General features: G+C 42.3%; 1 protein-coding gene across 4 annotated transcripts in view; it reads left to right on the top strand.

Moving 5' to 3' along the window:
* Positions 1 to 16,866, top strand: part of si:ch1073-358c10.1 (peptide methionine sulfoxide reductase MsrA 1) — a 46,786-nt gene extending 29,920 nt beyond the window's left edge. For 3 of the 4 annotated variants that reach the window (XM_005925659.2, XM_014334635.2, XM_005925660.3), the window contains exon 6: positions 6,139 to 16,866. In XM_005925659.2, the coding sequence (XP_005925721.2) occupies positions 6,139 to 6,312 (174 nt within the window). In that variant the 3' untranslated portion in view covers positions 6,313 to 16,866. Of the gene's footprint in view, positions 1 to 1,566; positions 1,712 to 6,138 lie in introns of all 4 variants that reach the window. The other variant, XR_315994.2, reaches the window with a different exon arrangement.
* Positions 16,867 to 23,017: the final 6,151 nt, after the last annotated feature.

The following is a 23,017-nucleotide window of genomic DNA, read 5'->3' as shown; positions in this document are numbered from 1 at the left end:
GCATTGAGAGAGGGGGGGGTGCATGGAGGCTTGGGAGAGTGAGGCAGAAAAGCTTGTTTAAGCGCGAGAGCAGAGAGGGAGGGGGGAGGGGGTGGGTGAGGGAGAGGAGGGGAGGGGAGGAGAAGGGGGTTCTCTATAATGAAATTTGAAATTTGCAGAACATCAAAGGCTTCTGTAGCCAAGCTGCTGTGGCAGCAGAGCAGAGAGGAGGAGTGCATCACTTTCTCTCCCTCTGTCTTCCCCCATCCCTCTTTTCCCCCCCATCTCTTTTTCTTTCTATCCCTCCCTCTCTGCTAAAATGTGTCTCCCTTGAGCTAGGGTGAGGGGCGTGGGGGTGAGTGGAGGGTGAGAGAGAGAAGGGATGGGAAGAGTTGATTAGGAGAGTCGGGGGGTGGGGGTGGCTTAGAGATGGGTTAGGGGAGAGAAAAATGGATGAACGGGGGGTTCTATATATATATACACGTGTGTGTGTGTGTGTGTGTGCATGTATGAACAATAGGTTTTATCAAGCCAGCTTGAATACTGTGTGCGTGTGTATGCGCACATGCATGTGTGCAGGGCCTTGGAGGGGTGAGTGTGCCCTCTGATAAAGCATCCTAACTTAATGAGCTTGAAATGGGTGGGGGGTGGAGGGTGTAGGGGTGGTGCGCAGGGGTTCGGATGATGGCTGGAAAAAAAAAGGAGGAGATCATTTGAGGCTAGAAGTCTTGAGGAGAAGCCCGAGGGCTGTTAAAACAGGGCACAACATCAGCAGGTTTCAGAATCACGCTTCTCGTCGCACAAGCTCACGTTCCACATTTTGGAAAGTCGTCAGAAAGTGAGATTTACCCTTCCGGTGATTCCCCGGCTCTAGCGTTCTCAACCCAGTCTGTGCTGCACTTTTTTTTTTTAAAAATTGTTTAAATTTAGCCGCACGCCGAACTGATCAATATTAAAACAGCATTATCGGCTTAGATGAATTAATAAGTAGAAACATTTTAGTGGAATATTGTTCGCAGGCAACTTCTTTTTTTAAGTCGCCGCCTGCGAGTGAGATGTTGCCGATCGCCTTGCAGCTGCGATGTTCGAAGGCGATCGCTTTTCACGGGAACGTCGAGCTGATCTTCTGCATTTGGGGTCTTCTGATAGCGAGCTACTTGTTGTCTGCCCTGGGAAAAAGAAAAAAATGCAGGAGCGTGCACCACCTTGCTCCGAGACTGAAGAGCGTGCATCCTCTCTCTCCCGCTCGAAATGTAGGAGTGTTTTTTTCTGCTCACAAAATGTAGGAGCCCTCGCTTAAGAAGCCCAGCTAAAATGGATGCCTGACCCATGATGACAGAGGGAAAGAGAGATGAGCAGAGCAGGCAAAAAAAAAGAAAAAGAAAAATCACAGTTGCACACATACAGATGCAGCGATGTGCATGATGAGTTTTACACTCATTGCATTTCACAAAACCTCACATGAACAATACAATATCCTTTTTTTCTGTTATTGTGTATGACCACACTCTGGTCACTGATCTTCACTCCATTTCTTCAAAAGTCGCTCTTTTGCTCCATTTTTTTCTCTTTTTGTATTTCCCTTAGAGTCCTTCCATCACTCCCACTCTGCCTCTCTCCCCGAGGTCACTGAGGGCAAGCATGGTGCCGTGGACTGGAGCATGAATATCACGTCGGGCTTTTTCGTGTATTTGCAGGCAGAGCCGCAGCCCGGCATTTCGCCACAGAGCAGGTTTGCCGTCCGTAGTACTCAGAGTGTATTTACATTTTTAAGATGTTGAAGAGCTTTTTGTGCTCCAGAGTTCAGGTTTGCAGCTGCAGTCAGTGCTGTGCTGGCTTTTAGATCTGAGCGAAAGGAGATGGATAGCGGGTAGGAACGCGCAAATCTTATTTTGTCTTTGCGCATACATGCGAACAACTGCTTTGCTCGAGTATTAACATTTTATGCTTCTTTATATTTCCACTTCTTTTGCCTTTTAGCTGTTACATTCAGTACATTTACACGATAAAACATTAATTCAGTATTATAGAATATATACTACCCAACGCTTCGTAAAAGAGTCAAAACTCGCCTAATTACGCAACTTTAAAGTCTGCTTACACAGTAAGTCATCAACACAGACAGGCAAAGCACGATGAATAATTAACCCATACGAAGAGTATTTTCTGCAGGGCTGCAATTTTGCTTAAGGTCTCAGTACTTTTTCATCCACAGTTAAACTATCAGATTTACATTGTAAATATACTGAAATTTATGGCAACACTGTACTTAATTATGATAATGGCAATAAAGCTAATTGGAATTAGCGACCAAGACGGAGGTGAGAGCTCAAAAGAAAAATGGAGAGACCCAAATAGCAGCAGTGACACACCGGTGAAAGTATAGCGGACTAAGTCATGATTACATAAATCACCGAATTGAGGTCATATCCCTCTTTCAAATGTCTTCACCATGAGTCACTGAGTGTCACAAACTCTATGTCAGTGCCTGTCTCTTCCCCACCACTCTGCAGCCGTAGGCCTTCCGAGGGAAGACGACACAGAGAGACAAGGCAGTGGGGTAAGGAAGAGAGAGAGGGAGAGAGTACATTTTTCCTCCTCCACCTCAACCCTCTCTCGGGGTGTCACGTCCTATTTGTGTCCCGGGGCCGCCTCTCTAGCGATGGCGATGGTGCGAGGGGCTCTCTCGCTTGGATGGCGAACGGGGAGGACTTGGTAGCACGAAGCAAAGTCCTCTGTGCTCACATGGGAGAAAGAGCGAGAGGATCTGCAATGGAGGGAGATGCAGAGAGAGAGAGAGAAACAGACATGCACCCATTCAGCCATGTCTTTGACATGGGAGTCTTTCCGACAGGCGTGAAGAAAGGAAGGGCTGACTGGGCTGAGTGAGCTCAGCCCCGGACACACACACAAACATGTTTTTGTCACTTAAGAGGACATTGCATTGACTTGCGTTCATTAGCTTCAAATTTAATCCAGCGTTAACTGCGAGCCACGACTAGCCGCAATGCTAACTATGATCTTTGCTAAATAAAAACATATTAACCCTAAAAGGCTTCGCTTTTTGGGGATCAGGTCCCCATGATGTGGATTTGTGACAAGATATCTGACTCCACAAATTGACTAACAGCACACACACCTTTTGCATCAGCCGTCTCACACTCATATACATATTTGCACATGCAAACACGCTTCTGCCTGTCTCTCGGTAACCATCATTTGAACGTCATCAACTTTTTCCTATCTAGAATTTTCTCCCCCTCATCTTTACATCCTTTCCTACCCTCCATGTTCTTCCTTCCATGCCTTTGCTGCTGCCGCCGCTGCTGCAGTGAGAGAGAGAGAGAGCAAAGCCACATAAGGTTATACACAGTGGCATGACGCCATGCATTTTGATTTATAGATCTAAAATGGCCGCCGTGTTGTGACTGCTGTACAAGGCTGGATGGAGAGCGAGGGAGTGGTGTGGGGGTGTCAGGGTGGAGGTGTATGTATACTCAGAATAGCAGACCTTTGCTTGGACGTGGCGCTCCCTTCACACGGAGCATCCTCTGCCCCGGAGGGTTCTCTGCTACTGTGGTTTGGTGGTGATGGCTGATTAATTAGGCCATGATGTACAAAGCTCTTTGCTTGTGCCGGCTGGCTAACCACAGTGCTGGTGGATACAAGCAGGAAAATTGGTTCTTCTTTAGCAGACTGCTCACAGTTTGCCTTTTTAAAAGGTAAATACGTCTGTGCTCGTGAGGCTCGGGCTCTGTGTTAAGGACTGCATTGTGTTGTAGTTTGGATTGTGGACACTGGGTCCTTCCTGCAGGGAGATTAGAGCCCTCACATTGTAGCGGCAACCACTGAGGAGTTAGAGGTCAGCTGCTGCCTCAGCCTCTCTGTGGGGTGCAGAGCTTTGATTTACTGACTCCACTGCATCACCTCCAGCAAACCCGAGCACACACGGTTAGTACCACACTGCCTCCATGTGGGCAACATCACACACTACCCTGCTGCTTTTCACTGACATTAGTCTCAGCTGGAAATGATATTTTTTCTGATATTGTCTCCCTCTCTCATCACACAATTACTGATGACCAAAGGTATGAGGTTAGCTTGTTGAACTCTCACAGCTAAATAGCTCTAGGCAGTGAAAAACAGCATACCGCTGCTTCATTGTGAGTTTTTATTGTTTCTCTTTTCCAACAGACTCATCAGCTCAATTATAATTAGTAATTTAATCAAAGAAATTGTAACAGTTTTGATGATGGACTGACTGATTTAACAAGCAAAATCTGGTCATGTGGGTTTTTTACTAAGTATAGTCACTGTCTACTTCATTGGCTTTAGCTATTCAAGTGTTTGTTAATACAAATATCTAATCAGCCAATCACATGACAGCAACTGTATGTATTTAGGCATATAGACATGGTCAAGATGATGTGCTGAAGATAAAACTGAATATCAGAATGGGGAAGAAAAGTGGTTTAAGCTGCACAGCCGTCCCTTGGGTTTAGCAGCAGTTCTCTGAATGACAATGCCTTGTTGATGCCAGAGGTCAAAGGAGAATGGCCAGATTTCTTCGAGCTGACAGGAGGACAACAGTAACACTATAACAACTTGACACAACCAAGGTATGCAGACCACACCCAGCGTCACTTCTGTCAGCTTAGAACAGTAACGTGAGGCTACAATTCACAAAATCTGACAACATAGAAAATTGGAAAATGCTGCCTGGTCTGATGAGTCTCGATTTCTGCTGAGACATCAAAATTTGCCACAAATTCCTGAAAACACAAATCCTTACCGCTGGTGGAGGTTTAATGGTGTTTCGTGGCACACTTTAGGTCCCTTAGGACCATTTGTACATGGTTGCTAACCATGTACATCCGTTTATGACTGCAGTCAATATGGAGCAAAATCCCTGATTATGTTTCCATTGGGGTGAAGAATTAAGGAAAAAGGGATCCAGCCTAGTGCTGGCAATATGTACCCTATCCCTAACCCTAAAGTGACCAGCGAGTGTATAAAAATGTCAACTTAACAGTAACTAATCAATTTTCAACAAACAAAATATGGATTAATTAACCCCAACCCTGATTACCAGCGGTGCTGGTTAATAAAAATGAAGCAGAAGAGCTCTCATAAAACCAAAGTGATGAGCCAAAACCTGCTCAGAAGGACTGTAAAGTTTAGGGATAGATCTTTGAGGTTTGTACAATCACAACCTTCTACACAATACTCTTATCGGATATAAACAACATACTTAATGACTTACATGCAGAAGGTAAGAACATGCTCATCCTTCTTGAGCACATTCAGCTCTTGTTTTGTTGTACTTTCTGAGCCCATCTGACGCCCCCACAAAGCAAAGCACCTCAGTGCTGCAAACTGCTCTCTCTGAGGTGTAGCAATCTGTTGTACACACAAGCTACTTGTTGCCCACAGACAGTCCCAGTGCAGCTCAGACTTGTTGTTTGTCAGCTCTCAGGAGCACTGATCTAGAGAGGCCTGAGTGCTTGTATTATTAGATAGAGAAAACCACTCAGCACAGCAGGTAAACCTTTGATATATCTGTCAGAGGTGTTTTTCAAGGCGTTATGAGTGTCTATGTGAACGAGCGTGCTGCTTTAGTGGGTTTGAAGCCTTCTCTCAAGGTGTTTAGAAAAGGCTAAGTGTGAAAATGTCTTAAAGAGGCCTCAAAGAGAGCGGATACTCTTTGATGCTTTGTCCCACAGAGAGAGCCACAGAAGCACGCTGCACTACAAAACAAAAGATGTTCCTTTCTTCTGTCACTCAATCACCCTGCTTTCTAGTTGAGGAGCAGAAACTCTTTACTGTATGAGGGAGATATATTGGAAGTTCACACGCAATACACTACAGAATTTGAAAAAAAAAACATTTAAGAGGTGTGTTCATTTGAGGAAGCTAAGGGAGTTGGAGAAAGCAATGCTGAATATATTTCATGAGTGTGGTAATGAAAGCAGTGTGGAGAATACAAACCCACAACGTAATGACAATGACTAACCTCAGTCAATGGCATCACTGTGCTGAGCATCAGCTGAATAACAAACAGTGTACACTATGAACAGGTGCTTTTTTTTCTTTTCTTTTTATTTCTCAGTTTGCATTCAGTTTTAACTAAAGTGGTGAATGTTTGTGTTTTGTCTCTAGGAGCTGGAGAAAAAAGGATATGGGCCCATTACAACTGAGATTCTGGTTGGACAGCAGTTTTACTACGCTGAGGACTATCACCAGCAGTATCTGAAGAAGGTACCTAAAGGCTACTGTGGCCTCAAAGGCACCGGGATTTCCTGTCCCATCGGCGCCAGAAAGGATGAAATGTGAGCCACGTGTGGTGAGAGAGGGAAAATACTCAGCTCGCAGAATATGCTTCTAGGCACTAATTTCATTGTTCGCAGTCCATGCATCTAATTCATTTTCTTTTTCTTATAAATGGACTGTATCTACAATGCATCTGTCCGTATTTGTAAGATAATAACACATTAGTCAACATCATTACTGAGCCTCATATCTGTTATAAGCTTCAGTAATTCCTGGCTGCCTTCCAGCTATGGAGAACACAAACATGTGTAAAACATTTTTGAGAGATTTTCTAAATAAAACAAAACAAAAAAAACCTTGAAAAACTTGGAGAGCAATGACACAAAATAAATGTTTAAAAGCTGCATAAAAATTAATTTGAAACATGATTGAATTTTGTATTGCAGTGCTCTTTTTGACTGCAGTAACTAACAGCTTCCAGAGGGTGGCGAGATTTCACAAAAGAAATCCATACGTTATGTATAATATACATATAATGTGGGATGATGTTGCAAAGGAAGAGTGTATAAACATTGTCTTGGTAAACTGGAAGATGAAACGGTTTTCCAACCTGATCCGTGTAATCCGTCTCACCTCCAACACTGCCACAGCACTGTGACAAAGCTCAGTTTCTTATACTTCTTAGCAGGCAAAGACACCAATACTAGCTTGATTTTAATGCTGTTTTTCTTTAGTTTTTAACTTTTCTAAACACTGCAATTTAATTCCTTTTATTACTTGTTGTTGCCTTTCTTATTATTACACTGGAAATAAAAATGTTTCTCCTCCTACCTTATGTTTAGTGTGCAGGTGTTTGTGTATATATGTGTCAGTATGTGTTAATTTATGCATATGTCTGCCCACAAAGCTCTGTATATATACACACACAGATATCTATATTTATAAAATAAAGAAAAACCACTGCGTAAAGTATTTTGTCCCCTTTTCAGCCCCATTTGAGAAGGGACGTACCACTGGGGGGGACAAATGGGTGACTCACTGTGATAAACAGATGCACATTCAAAGGCCATTCATTCTGAATCACACAATGACACACTTGAATACCCGTGCATTCAATATGATACACGGTTTGCTTAAACTTTCACTCTACGCTACGTAGCCCATAATTAGGAATGAAAGGCTCATTATTTGACATACTTAAAAGAATTGAATTTCCGATTCTGCCTTGTGTGCAGAATTTCTTGCGTGTTTTTTATAATTAAACACATCAACATGAAAGTCTGTTTAAAAATGAAAATCACACACATGGTTACACTCCAAAATACAGAGATGATATCTAGAAAAAGCTTTCTGGTCGACCGCAGTAGTGTGATTCACCCCGCTCTTGTTCTTCCCCCTCCCTCTCTGCTATCTCTCTCTGTCTGTGTGTATGTGTCACATCCTGACACCTGTGTGTAGGTGTGGACCAGGGCACAGGTGCAGGTGCAACCTCTGTAGGCCTATTTTAGTATTGGGACAGATATTTTTGCATGTGTCTGCATGCAGCAGCTCTGTATGTGTGTGCGTGTGTGTCGAGGCATGTGAAGCTGTGGCTTGCTTGATCGAACCGCGCTGAGTGGTGTGTGGTTGGGCCAGCTTGCTGTTTTCCAGTGCCTGCTTATATTTTTGCATTCTGCTTTGCGTCTCAAGTGTGTGAGAGGAGATAACCTTTTAATGAAGCGATCTTCATTTCCCCCGTCTTTGACGAAGAGAGTGGCATTAAAGCCTTAATCGCGCTGTGACATCAGGTTTTCCGCCATCTGTGATGATTTCTGACTGAAACAAGAGATGCCTGAGTGAGCCACAGTATGATTCTCCCACAAAGCAGAGACGCCGTTATCACTAACTCAGGTTATGAGTTGATAATACGTAGGGAGAGATTTTTGTGTGGAAAATTACCGGCTTTAACACAGACATGTAAAAACGAGTGCCATTTAGAGTGTAGCTGCGTGAGTAAATGTGTTTTCTCTGTATTCCTTTGTAATAGATTAAAATGGGGCTTGGAAATGCTTGGTACTCTCATGTACGCATCCATACACAAACACAGTGAGGCAGAACAGGACAGGAACCAGGCTGTGTGCGCCCTTCAGACAGAGCCTATTGTCTGCAGATGGGCCTTTAATGGCCCCACAGCTGGCCACAAAGGGCTCACCGCTCCAGCGTGCTGCTTTGCCTCTCACTGGCCTATACTCCAAGAGAGGGGGCAGCTCACATCCATACCAGCATCACGCATTTGATATATTCTTTTTTTCTGTCACAAGAAATCTTTTTTGTGTATTACCCATCCGTTTTTAAACAACTGTGCTCATGAAAATCGTTGCCAGATGATTTGAAGAAAGCTTTTGCAAAGACCTGTGACACTGTGGAACAGTGGGCTGAAGCTGGTGCTGGTTGTTTATGAGAGGTACTCTGCACTCTTACCCACACGTGTACACTCAACCCTCACAAACACAAGTCCCAACCGCTACCTCGAACTCCGTCCTGTACTGCCGCCTAATGCAAAAGGCAGCGCCCACGCAAAAGAAGCAAACACACCAAAAAGACACCTTGCAGAGACGTGCACCCACACAAATTCTTGCACTCTGATATGCTCTCTAAGGTGTCCTCCTTTCATAGCTTTTCATGTATCTTCCCTTTAAGAGCTTCAATCGAGCTAACTTTATTTATATACCATACCCTATGTGCATACACCATTGGAGAGAGCATTGTTTTATACCATTTCCTGTTTTAGATACCATGTGGTGACATAATCTATTGTTTTAGACACCAACACAGCTTTTCTTGGAGAGCTATATATAAAGAACAATAGCACAGAGCGGTGTATACTGGTGCTGTCCTACCAGCTGGAGGATTGTTGTGCCTTCTTGTCCTGCTCCTCACATAATTATGAGAATTTGGAGCGATGCAACCATTTGGTTGTGTGGGGGTGCGTATCGTCTTCCGCACATGTGATAGCGAAGGGACGGGAGCGCTTTGCTTTTCTATAGGGCCTGTACATTACTCCGTGATGATATGAGAAGTTGTGTGCGGGTTTTGCAGATGCCAGATGTGTTTGCATCCCCTCTGTTGCTCTCTCTTCCCCTCCCTCTGGTTCCTGCATGGGCGCAGGGTCTCAATCAGAGCATCAGGGCTCCAGGAACCAGAGCACAGCAGTCTCTCTGTGCTGCCCAGAGAAGTGCAGCCTTGTCTGGGTCGATGCATCTGTGGCCTGGGGGCGAGCTGGGGGAAGAGGGCAAACCCTGGTGCCCCTGCATGCCGGTTTCACTCGAGGTCGGCTCTGTTAGTGCAGCCTGACCCTTTAACTCTGAGAGAGAAACACGAGCATATTACCAAATACGGCAGATCAGCTACAGCATGCCAGTCATTGACAAAGCAGTGATGTTGTGTTTAAAAAATGTACTCTCAAACAGGTTACTTTGGTGCAGCAGAAACGCAGGCTCACACATGTTCACATACACATGTGTTTTCCCAAAAAAGACAGAATGTTATAACTTTGTTCTTCTTTGCCACTGGGAATAGCACTGGGGGGGTGGAGGCCAGCACGTGCTGCAGGGCCCTGTTGGCTGCTAACTGGCCCACAGGCTTTCTGGCTGACAGCCCACTCCGTGACACTCTGCACCTGGGAGCCTGTGTGTTGTCAGCCATGCTAGCTAGCTCAAGCTACCACCACATGACACACAGGAAACACAGAAATAACTGCTGAGTGTCTTCAGCACAGTTATCACGTACTGGGAGTGTGCTGCTGACAGAAAATGGTTGAGAGGAGCTCTTAAAAGAAAGCAGAAAGATGTAGGAGTAATGGCTGGAATTGGACTGAGTAATAGCAGTATGGAGCAAGAAGAGAGAAAAGTGAAAAGAAAATTGAAACACCAAGATGCTTAGGCTCTTGCACCTGTGCCTCTTTGTGTTAGAAGAAGATTCCACTGGCCTTGATTCAAACACTGCTGAACATTTCTCTGACACATGCAATGCATCCTGTTTATCATGTCATTTTTATAATCAAGCCACTACAGAGATGATTGTGTAACAATCAAAAGATTGACATTTTGCAGCTGGGGCGCCCATATAACAGATACATTTCCAAACCATCTCTCTTTTATGTAGTGTGTGTGTGTGTGTGTTTTTATAGCTTTATCTGCTCTGTCCATCAACTGCTTGAGTCATTGCAGCTTCACATCGCGCAGGTGCGCAAGTTAAGTAAACTCTTAAAATTGCTAGCAAGCTCTCAATTAGAGCTCAGTGCAGGAAAGTATTGAGTAACGTTTGGGCTTTCAGGTGGCAATGTGCTGATGTGTAACCATTCTAAGGAAAGAGGGCAGAAACAGGACACACACACACACACACACACACACAGAGTCTTTGCATTGCAACATGCGCAAACTGTTTTCCGTGTGCTTGCCACAGCCAACTAATTTCTGTCAACGGTGCAGATTGAATCTTGGGTTCAGTTTCCTGATGAGACTCATCATAAAGATGGTGGCATGATGATGTTGCCTATTTGCAACTAAATATATGTTTCTGTCTAGGAAGTGGCGACAACAAAGGAAGATTAGAAATAAATGTGTAGGAAATGAGTAGATGGTGGGAGAGAAAAAGAAAAGGGAGGAGAGATGGTGCTCGCTGCACCAGGAGGAAGCTGGGTCTGATGCCACTCCATGCAGCTGCTCCCAAACACCCACACTCTTCCTGTTGGAGTGTGTGCATATGTGTGTGTGTGTGTGCGTCTATGTTTAGTTTTTTTGTATAGAAATTTACTTCCAACAGGTTCCAACACAGAATTATGTCATTCTGTGAAACATTTCAGTTGATGCACGCAAAAAGCAAATTATAACCTCCATGGTGTATGAAAGAGAAAGGGTTCAGCAGCGAGGCACGAAGACTCTTGGTATCCTACTGAAGACGTAATTTTCTCCTATGCGGCTGAGGCCCTCTGTGTCTTTTCAAAGAAATACTGGCCTCAAAAAACATCCGCTGGTGGAAACGCTGGCCTGTCAGTCAGTGAATGGAAAGGTTTGAGGTGAGAATGTGGCCACATTGAGGTGTCAGGGTGTGCAATTGTGTATGTGTCAATATATGAGTTTGGCGGTCTCTCTAAGTTTCCAATACAATAAAATGCAAAGAGTTTTCGTTAGCCACATTGCACTTGTGCTTTACACTGCACATTTGTCTCTGATCACACTGACCTCTGACATATACATAGTAACATGCACCATGTGCATCATTTCCTATTTATAGACCTCTGTGGGAGAAAAAAAAATATCAATACCTCAGAACGTTCAGCATATACATGATAAGTAACTATGACATATTAGACTATTAATGGCTTTGCATTTTTCTCATTTAACTGAATATTAAAAGTAGCAAAGCTGCTTCACAAAGACTGACAAAAAAAGAAAAGGCAAAAAAGGTTAAATGTATGCAACTTAATGCGTATTTATCAGTGAGACACCATCAGGGCTGTTACTTTAGATGCAGCCATAATGTCCTATTGTGTCAGCTGATCAAATATTGTCCTATAACGTGCTATTAAATTGGACTGGGTCAGTGGGATGATTAGAGACTTGTGCTACTGATTTTTGTTGTTTTATTGCTTTTTTTTTTTTGCAAATCTCCTTGATTGTTCATGATGATCCGAGTACTGTGTAATAGTCTATAGTAGACTATTACACAGTACTGCAAGTTGGTGTGTGGTTCTTATTGAAGAGAATCAGATTTTAATCAATTGATAGCATAATATGTATGCTACAATTTAACATACATATGTTTTTATTTTCGATCCCTAAGACTGACTGTAACCATGCTCCAAAAACATTGTGTAGCAGCCTCAGATACGAGAAGTGGACTTAGCCTAGTCCAAGGCTAAAAATGCTTACAGGGGCAACAAAAAATTGTCATTTAGTTTAGACTAGTTTTAACCAATGTCTACGAAATTGGCTATAAGGAAATAAAAACTAATGCATGACGACAAAAAGTGTGAGGAAATGAACTGACGCTCACTGTGCATGAATAAAAACATCTCTGCAGAGATGAGATCCAATCAGAACTACTTAATTGCGTAGAAACATGGGACGAGTTTGGAAGTGTGCAGTAAGATTAGATGCGCACATTTGAGCTGCCCCGGGGAACGGGTAGAGCTTTGTTTATTCTGGTAAAATGCTTTTTAAACTGTGTAAACTGTTACACTTTATATTTTATTCAAATGACTCAAGTTTAGATCTAGATTTAGTCTAATATAATCTCACGATATGCAGTCGACTAAAGCAGAGTAAAAAGAATTTAGATGACTAAATTACGGTTGAATAAAACTGACGTTTTAAATAAAAAACTATGACTAAACCTGCTTCTTTAGTCATTTAACCATGCATTTTATACACCTAAAGGACTTTGTCTGCTTACCTCACCTCCGTGGCCAATAGATGTGCATGTGTTTGGACTGTAGGAGGAAGCCCTAACTGGCACAGGAAGAAAGTGCAAGCTCCACGCAGAAAGGCCCCAGCTGGGGTTCAATTCAGGAACCTTCTTGCTGTGAGACGATAGCACTAACCCCTGTATCACCAGGCCACCCGTATATGGTAGCCTAGAAGACGCTTAGGTTTTAGGAAATCATGACTGGTGGGACTATATATGCTTTTTTTGCTTAAGAAGTAATCTTCTTCACTGTTGTATGAAACAACATGTATTGGCTCCCTTCCCAAGACCTCGTTCTGTGAGACATTTTATGAGAAGTGCAGTACTTTTGAGAAGAAACACACCAGCACCAGTACAAATGGAGGCCATCAAATACGAATTAGGCCAGCGGTGCATACTGATTTGTCGGGTATTTTCTAAAATCTCCTGTAGTGTGCAAACCTTTTGATGACAAATTTATTTTCCTCCACCTCATCAACTCGTTCTTTATCTTATCTGTATTTTCTGATCTGTCTTTCTCTTGTTCACTGGCTTCTCAGTCTGTCACACACTTTTTCCCCTTCTTCTGTTGGGGCCATGTGAGATGAGTACAAGACAGAGGAGAGTGTGAGCTGTGGTGAGCCACAGACCAAAATAACTGGTACTTTTTTCTTTTCTTTTTTTTTGTTATAAAAACACATGTGCATCCACCCACACGTAAAGTCACACATGCGTGCGCTGTCCCACGCATAAGCACAGTCACAAAGAGGTCCCTTTTACTTTAGGATCCCTGGAGAGGGGTGTCACTGGATGTATGTTTGGCTCTGTCAGTGGAGATGCAAGTATTGGAAATGAACCCCCGTGAGGTGACACTGTTTGGTAGAGCAGCGGAAAGTCTTTTCGGCTGTCTCGACTTAATATTAGAAGGTACCATTTGGAAATAAAGCAATTATTTCATTCTTTCGGTTTCCTCGTTTTGTGCGAGATACTGCTCACTCAGTCGGGTTTGCTTTCTCTCTCGGTCTCCGTTGCCGTCTCTTGTGACAGATCCTGCAGCCTCCCTGTCAAGCTGGCATAGTGGCATCATTCTAAAACTGGTATTAGGCATTTCCTGCTGCGTCCGTTGGCGGGTGTAAGGGTGTGTGTGTGTGTGTGTGTGTGTGTCAGCGCGCGCGTGTGTGTGTGTCGGGGCGGAACGCACCTGGTCCGCGCAGCTGTGGGGATCCTAGCAGGGGGGAGAGAGAGAAAGAGAGATATAGAGGAAGGAGAGAAAGAGAGATGGATGGGAGGAGACGAAAAGGGGGCCCTGTGTGCTTTATCGGGGACCCAACAAGTTCAAATAGAAAGAAAGAAAGATGCGGGTAGAAAAAGGGGAGATTTTATTTTTTTTCAGTCTGTTGCCGTGGCTTGTCGCGCAGGTCTTACACCGTATTCATTCCACAAGCTTCGAACTTTGTGAAACTGCCCTCTTAGATTGAGATTTTCGGGCTGTTGAAGACAGATTTGTGTGTCAAAGTTTCTCCGTCAGCCAGATGCAACTGTGATCAGCCAGATGCAACTGCGACGGAAATCTGTACGCTCTGTTTCTTCTCTCCTGGAATGGTTTGACAATCATCCCAAACACCCCACTTTTTCTAATAAATTGTTCCTGTGTGTATTTGAGAGTCATTTAAGTGAGACCCGTCCAAATGGCATTATGCATATCTCCACGAGGAAAGGAAAGGAAAGGAAAGGAAAGGAAAAAGCAAATATTAAATACTAGGTAGTGCGTCATCTATTTGGTTAACATGTAAAACTTAACAATATTAGGAAGTAAATGCAGCTCCTCTTTCGTTTGCCTGCTCCCAAATGCCTTACTGTAAGTTGTGTCAGTCTGCGCAAATGCAGTTCCTCTGGTCCTCTGCAGAGGGGGCAAGGAATCTAGGGGGAAAAAACCTATGGAAGAACAACGATAATAGTAAAGATTCTAGCATGCAGATTTAGAGTGAGCAAATAGGCCAATCGCAGGAGGAAACCACGTAGGAACCCACACTGTGAGAAAACAAACAGATGTGTTTATGAGGCTTTTTCATTTAAAGAGCACAGAACTTCTTCAGGATGTAACCAAAGCGCAGATGTGCACAGTCTGTTTTACAGCTGGATGACCAAGGACGGGTCAACACTGGAAAGGTCAAGTGACCAGGCCGGAGGTCACGCTACAGAGAACCGCAACTCAGGAAAGATGAGCACAAAGGAATCTAGTGCACAATACACACTCACACCCTCTCGCACACATTCACTCAAGCCATCATTAAAACTGTTGCAACTCTTGACCCTTTGCTCCACATGGGTAGAGAAAGCGGATAGTCTCAGTCTGCATTCTGACGGCAGACACACACACACACACACACACACACATCACCACCCCCTTCATTAGGTCATTTGATTAGAAGCCACCGGGATGACATGGGTCAACATCAAAGCAGCATCTCAGCAGAACAGATGCAAATAAAGTTAACTTCATTCTCTGGAGATTAGATTGTTACAGTCAAACTCGTGCAATAAAATATGGAACATACGGGGAAATGTTAGGCTTTATGAGAAGAAGGTTGCAGATATCTGGTGAGCTCTTTCTAACTCAAAACTACCAGCTTTCCTTCACTTCCAGACATATTGTCACTTATAACAGCAGCACTTCTCGTGAACTTTACATGGACTTTCATGTGTAGAATCTTGAACTTTAAAATGTACTGATGTTTTGATTGTGTTATGCATATAAAATTTAAACTGTAGAGGTTTTTATCTCCAGTTTGATCTTCTCACACATGAGAAAAACAACCAAATGCTACCTTACTCACAACATCTGATCTAACCCATTTTAACATTGCTGCAGAACTTACACTTGTGCCCCTGGTACACCATGTTTTACCATTTACTCTTTCCTTAATGTCCCTTAATGTTACTTGTAGCTATAGTTACTACTGTTGAGCAGAACCTAAACTGTCTCCTTTTAACTAGTGTGCAAGTATTTGCAAACTATTAACTGTGGCCTTTTTTTACATTCTCACACAACCTCAAAAAAGCTGCTTTTTAATGATATTCAGGAGATGTCGGGTCACAGCAGGTGAAATGAAATGTCGTAATTACATAGAGGTGACTGGACTAATGCATTACAAATTGTGGTACTACTAAGTGTTCTAATTAGAGCAAAATGGATTTAGCAGCTATTTCAATTTGCCTAATTGCTACCTAATTTGACCTTTCAGTAGTTAGACTTTTGTATGTATGTGTGAGTTACTTTTTGGCGTTTCTTCATGTGGGCAGTTAATGCTGGCCATCTATTTTGAGAAGGATGCAAAATTAAATTAGAGAGCATTTGTGGCCTCTTATATGCGTACAACATCCAAAACATCAGGGGGGAAAATTCCCTGAGATGGGAACAAACGCTGGTTGTGATTGTTATTTTCCAGTTACATGCATGAATGTATATACTTTGTGTTTGCATGGTTTGTTTAATTGCAAGCTACTTCCAATTTAAAACCTCTTGTTCTATAAACAGCAGTGAAACAATTGTGGTTATTATCACAGCAACGTGTGAAAAATGCCTTTGATGGTCTGTGAATGTCATTTCCCATGACATCTTAAACCACTTAACTGTAGTCATTCCTTATTATGGCTACCTTGGGTTCTGTTTGCTGTTTTACTTTAAATTACCTGCAATACACACAACCACGCGTGCACACACACACATGCACACAATCTTATCAGTAGATATGCTAAGTAACACGGTCAGTGATGCGCGTTAGTGACCCTGAGTTCAATTAGCCTTGGCATGCAGCCTAATTTCACAGTGTGACCCCTGCCGATACACACACACACACACTCGCTCGGCAAAACCAGTACGACTCTCTTAAACTGTCTATCCACTGATGATCAATGTGCGCTTTGAAGGAAGCACTAGAGCGGGGGAACGAAGGAGGGGTGAGCAGTTGCAGGAACCATGGATGACAGTGTTGAGGAGGAGGAGGAGAGGTGCATTATGGGACAAGAGGTGAGGAAGGTGACATTGGGTCCACTTTGATGAATGGCCATGCGCATGCAGAGATAGTAACTTTAGAGGCTAAGTGTCCTTTGACCCAGCCAGTAAAGTGTTACGTCAAGATAACAGTTTTAGCATTTGTTTTAAAGCTAAGAGAGAGGGAGGGATTGTGTGTCTGAGGTGTGTGTGTGTGTGGGTGTGTGTAAAGGACACTTGGTTGTAACATCGTCCAATGCACTGAACTTCCATCAGTCTTTTCCTTACAATGCTCTTTTACTTTTCACATGTAATCCTATAAAACTTGTCTTTTTTTTTTTTTATATTTTATTTCTGCACCTACTGGCCAAAAATGTTGCTTATACTTAATTATTGTAAATACTACATGTAGCAAGCTGTAGTCCTAAACTATAAAGATGTGTCAATGGGCACTGATACTTTATTACGTTGCACTAAATAAAACCTGTCATGAATAATGTCAGACAATAAATTGCGTACTTTTGTTTGGTTATAAGGTGTATCAGAACTACAGCAAACTGTTATGAACAACTTTGTGAAGTTTTAGTCAAAAATATCTAGTTTTTAATCTGTTAAATGTCGTTTTAGCAAATAAATGCAGCAATGAAACGTAAAATAAAAATAGACAAAACTGAAGAAAAAACAGCAAATGAGGACAAAGAAAATTGCTAATGCAAATGTTTTTTTTGAAAGACAGAATTTTTTGTTGTTGTAGTGTTTTTATAATGAGAATTAAAACTGTGCAGAAGTCAAATTTCTTCATGATTATAAAATTGCACACAAAGGACAAAAGACACACACAAAAGTCCTCCCTAAAAAAAAAAGCTAACATTTTAAATATCAAATAAGATCTGGCTTATAGTGAGGTGAATGACAGTAGAAGAGGTTATGAGAGCCAGTCTCTCAACATCTGGACTGTTGGTACAGCACAGCTGGAAAAATGGATAAGAGCAGGCGATTTAAGAAAAGAAGAAAAAGAACAGTAAGATATGATGGTGACAAAAGAAATATAATGTAAATTAGAAATATAGACTGAAGGGGAAAAATAAGATGATTAAATTATTTTCCAGAAAAGCCATCCCTCCAATATTCATTTTAACATTTAGGTCTCATTCACTTTATAACAGAATAAAAGACCAACAGAAAATGAAGAAAGGGATAAAGAATCACAAGTAAGAGAGATTATTTTAATAATAAATTGTACATAAAAAAAATTAAATAAAAGGTATATAAGTAAAACTATGCAGCAGTTAATAACTCAAAAATGTAAATGTAACAAACACATTTTTCTTTCTGTTAAAATCATTTTTTACTAATTGAGTAACTGAACCAAATTACATGTTATTTATACCTGCAACTCTTAATATTTTAAGCATTTTTAATAGAGATTACAAAATGATCATTACTGGTCAAAATGATGAAGTTAATTTCCATCTTTATTAACAATCAGTTTATGATTAGTGAGCACAACCTCTAAATTGGAAAAGAAGGACTGAAGCGATTTAAAAGTCGGCCCATAGATTGTTGACAGTTCAAGATAATCTCATCATCAGGTTTATGTTTATTACTCTCAGTTACTGAAGAACGTGTCATTTACATGAAAAGTAAAAAAGAACAAACCTCAGTACTGAGTCTTCTTGGACACCCTTTGCAGTTTGCACAAATTCAACTGTAAGGGTTCCCATAATCAGACAATGCTGCCTGCCAAGAGATCACCTATATCAAATCTGAGAAGATCCCTGAAAAGAGGCGCAAAGTGTTTTTTTCTATTCAAAACACGAATGGTGTCAAAGAGCAGCAGTAATGACTAACAGTAACTCAACCGGTGTGTAAAATGTGCTGAGAGGAATAATGATGGAAATTCTGTTATATCGCTAAGTGCGATAACTTCCACAGCCCTCATGTAACGAGACATTAGGGCACTTTATCCAGCCTTGGAAACTGATTGGTTAAAAATATATGGTTTGTAGCTGAATGGAGCAGATGACTTTATCAAAAGGTTGCCAAGCTTATCTTCACCAATGGAGTTCTTTAAATCTGCTTTGCTTTTGCATATTATATACATAATATTATATGTATATCTATCCATCTATGTGTGTGTGTGTGTGTGTGTGTGTGTGTGTGTGTGTGTGTGTGTGTATGAGAGAGAGAGAGAGTGTGAGAAACACAGATGCATAATCAAGCTTAACCATAACTGTGTTTGTGCTCTTGCATCTGTGTTTGTGGCAGGTGTGAGTGTGTGAGTGTGTGTTGTGCTGATGATTTTCCAGTGATCATGTTCAATGCACAGCAGAGAGTGCATGAACACTGGTTAGCTTGTGTGGCGAAACACTGAGTGTGGCAGGAAACAGAAGAACCTGTGATCTCTGCAAAAACGCTAATGGAAAACCTCACTCAGAAAACGTCAGCGTGTGTGCATAAAGACTAAGTGTGCGTTCGCGTGTGTGCATTCCACCTCTGAGCACAGAACGTCTTGCAAAGTTTTCTAATTTCACAATTATTCTCAAAACTAAGCAAACCAAAGGTTATGTCAGGCTCTCCAGAAGAAGAAGAAGTGCAACGTACAGCTGTGCTTGCAGCAATTAACTTGAGAACCACAGACCTTCCTTTACAGATAACAAGTGAGACTTCCCTCACTTTGTACAAACAAAACAGACGCGATCACAAACCCTAACCTTTAAATAACATTTAACGAAAGCTTTTTTTAACAACAAAGATTTCAAAGATACTGACTTGTTTTTGACATTTAAGCTGCAGCTTAGTTTAATAACTAATTTTAGATAAGAGTTTTAAAAAACTCTTATCTGTTGAAAGTGTGCTCTTTTTCATTCTCTGCTCATTAATCTGGCTTATACTGTGATTACTAATGGCATTTAGGTATATTGGTGACAATTTATATATGATAATTTTATGAAAACACTTGGCCCTGTTTTCCTGTAAACAGGTTGCTAAAGGTATTATCCCTGGGTTGTTTGAATAGAGGCACAGTAATCTGCTAATCTAGATATTCCCCTGGACTAAAGACCTCAGATGGCAGTGCTCAGTGACTGATCTGAGTGTCATGCTTTTGAACTTTAACTACTAACGATGACTTGAAAGTTGCTCTTTGAGTGGCGCTTGCCCTGAGAATTGAAAGTAAGCGTCCCATGGTCGTGTTCCAGCTTTGAATAACTCTCGATTCAGCGTGGAAGTTAAAAAGAGATTTAACTGGGTCACCAGCAGAAAAATCTGCATGCACCCACATTTACAGGTCTACCAATGTGAGAGGTGGTGATATGTGCGAATGTGTGTGCGTTGTGTGCAAGGGTGGGAGGTCACAGGGATGTTCTTGACTGTGTCATCTCCAGCAGCTGTTTCCCTCAAACCCTGCCTCGCCCACTCCACCCCCCTCCCACCCCATCTTCTCACAATGAGACCAATACAAAGGAACAGGAAGTGCCTCCCGTTAAATGGGGCCCAATCAAAGCCATCATTATTCCCGTGTCAGAATTTTTACAGGAAATAGCTTCTCAGAAAATATGCCAGCTGTGCAGGGAGTGTGGTATTATTGTCTTATAGGTCTTGTCTGTTTTCGCTTTCTTTTTCCCTCCCCTTTTTTTTTCGTTCATCAGTCACTGCTAACAAAAGGGCACATAGACTCATCTCGACCACGTGCGCGGCACACTGTCACTGTTGTGCGTTCACTAGGCAAGCCAGGCACTGTGTTCTCTGGGGCTGGGTGGTTATTGTGCACTCTGTGAAAAGGGCATTCCTGCTGTGCCTGCTCCGGCTTCTTGGATTCCCATCCTGAACTGAGCGATTGTCTTTTAAAACCATGCGAGCAGAGCTGAGCCCAGAGAGTGCGCAGATGTGAGAGTTCATATATGATCACACGCTCTCACACACACTCACAGCCAGCTTTGCCTATTGAAGCCACATCTGTAAGAGCACTGCTCAGATTACAGCATAAACGGTGGGTTCAGGTGAAGCCTAACGTTTGCCAGATGCTGCGATTAAGTCACCAGGAGGTTAGCCTAACACTGGAGTGTTGTTGTTGGTCGGGGAGGGTGGAATCATCAGCCTCCTTAACAAGAGGGGCACACATCTGGCGTGAAGCAAAGTAATTTATGAGCATTATCTTAAACAAGCGTGAATAACTGCACTGATGCTCTGGTTTATCTTCATTATTTAACCAGCACAATGGATCAGTAATCTCGGGATTGATTTGAAAAGAAAGGTAGCTTCTCCTGTTTATCTAATCCTCAGCTTGTAATCTCTCGGCCTCTGAGGCCTTGCAGACGTCTGGAGGACAATAATTAACTCAGTCCCTCAACACGTTGACACAGGTGAGCACTGCTCGAGTGGTTAAACACTCATTATGAGGTTGTTGTTACGTGAATGAACACATATGCACACTCACACACACTGATCAGCTAACTTTGTCTTAGCTTGTCTGTCACGTCAGACTTTGGCCTAATCAGCTACAAAATGCCACTGCTGATTGTAGTAACACCGATTAGATAAGCTCCACACCTCCATCCTCTGCTAACCTTTAAAATATAACCCACAGGAAACCGAACATGTTGCACCCCTTGGTTTTTATGAAAACAATGCAGAGCTGCAAAACTTAACGCTAACCTCTTAGAAACTGTTTCTTTCTTGAAACTGAGATGTTGCTTTGTATCCTATAAAGTATTTGAAGTGTCGTATTTATGTGAGATCACGTGTTTCAAGTCATGCAATGTAATCTAACAAGTGAAAGATCCCTGGTTCAGTTCAGAGGTTGTGTCACGAAGGGCTTCTGGTATAAAAATATGCCAATTTAGACATAGCAAGCTGCCCAATGTGGTGAAAGTAGCATATGTGTGTTGAGCTCATCTTTCTTAGGCAGTGGTCTTTATCAATGTAGTTAATATACATCTCTCACTTCTGTCTTTTCAAATATTTGACTAAAAAAAGAAAAAGATCTCAAAATCTGAGCAAATAAATCATCACCGATCACAAATGCTGAATCCCATACAGGAGTTGAGTGAAATAATCCTTTTATGTATCTCATATTATGCATTGATATTTATTGTATTCAAATTGACACATATATATTACATGTGTCAATTTTATTATGAATTTCAAAGTCTTTTTTTAAGTGCTTCAAGTTCATGAGAACTTTCTCGCAAAGGCCATATTCCTCTTTTGGCCATCCTAGGGGTTTGGAGGAAGCAACATTTTTAGAAATCTTCAGTGGCGTTGACCCTCCACTTTTGGCCAGACTCTTAACTTAGTGGTGTGAGGATATTTTCAGTAATTACAGAGTAACCAGGGAATGCTCAGCAGGAAATGTCCATAATACAATACACACACAGACCAGGCACGGCTAAACAGATATAGCAGTTTCCTGGTAGTGTATGTCTCCTCTGGAGTGAGTCATGCTTCTATTACTTCACCTTTTATGCTCAGAAGTAATACTTTGTACAGATTTCTAAGCTTTTCTCGGGGGGGGGGTGCTGTGCTGTTTGTAAGCGGTAAAAAAACAACGGGTCACAGAGCCAGGATGGACTCACGGGGCCTAAAATGATTCACAGACAGAACACGAATAACAAAACACACTGGACCATTATATGAGCTGAGAGAGGTGACCTTTCAGCGATGGTGCCTGAACATGGCAATGCAATGATAACCAGCTGGTGCAGTATCCATTTTCCCCAAGTCTTTATGTCCATCCCGTGGTGGCGTTCACATCACAGCACCCCAATTAAAACCACTCGGGATAAAAAACATGTCTTTTTGGACTGATTAGATCTGAGCAGAAAATTCACAAGAACCTATGAAATATTTCTGATCACTGTACACATAAGTGGACAAGTATACGACAACCAGAAAGTATTAGAAAAAGTCCAGTAGCTTGCCCAGGACGTGTGTCATTTGCTTGCTTGTGGAGATCACTAGTTTGTGTAAGAGCCTTTAATCAGGTCACTGAGAGCCCAGGCCTCTCTGCTCCCACTCTACGCCCTCCGTCTGGAGGGCTCCACCAGGGGTGACCAAGAGGGGCACCGCTGACCCAGATTAGGAAAGGGTAAGTGTGTGTGTGTGTGTGTGTGTGTGTGTGTGTGTGTGTGTGTGTGTGTAAGAGTGAGGGAATCAGCTGTGCATCATGTCTCAGTCTGCACCGTTCCAATTCATTAGCAGCACAAGGAGCAGACAAGAGAAATGAGGAGGGGTGGATTGTGTGTGTGTATTTGTATATGCATGCATGTGGAGTGGGTGGGGGGGGGAGAAAGGAAGAATACAATGTCAGTGACAGAAGGAGAAAGTCACTGCTGCGGTTCATCTTAG

The sequence above is a fragment of the Haplochromis burtoni genome, unplaced genomic scaffold, assembly GCF_018398535.1.
Source record: "Haplochromis burtoni strain Fernald_Lab_line unplaced genomic scaffold, NCSU_Asbu1 Contig_86, whole genome shotgun sequence".
In the NCBI taxonomy this organism is placed as follows: Eukaryota; Metazoa; Chordata; class Actinopteri; order Cichliformes; family Cichlidae; genus Haplochromis; species Haplochromis burtoni.
Note: the sequence above shows the minus strand (reverse complement) of the source record. Positions and strands in the feature narration are given on the sequence as shown.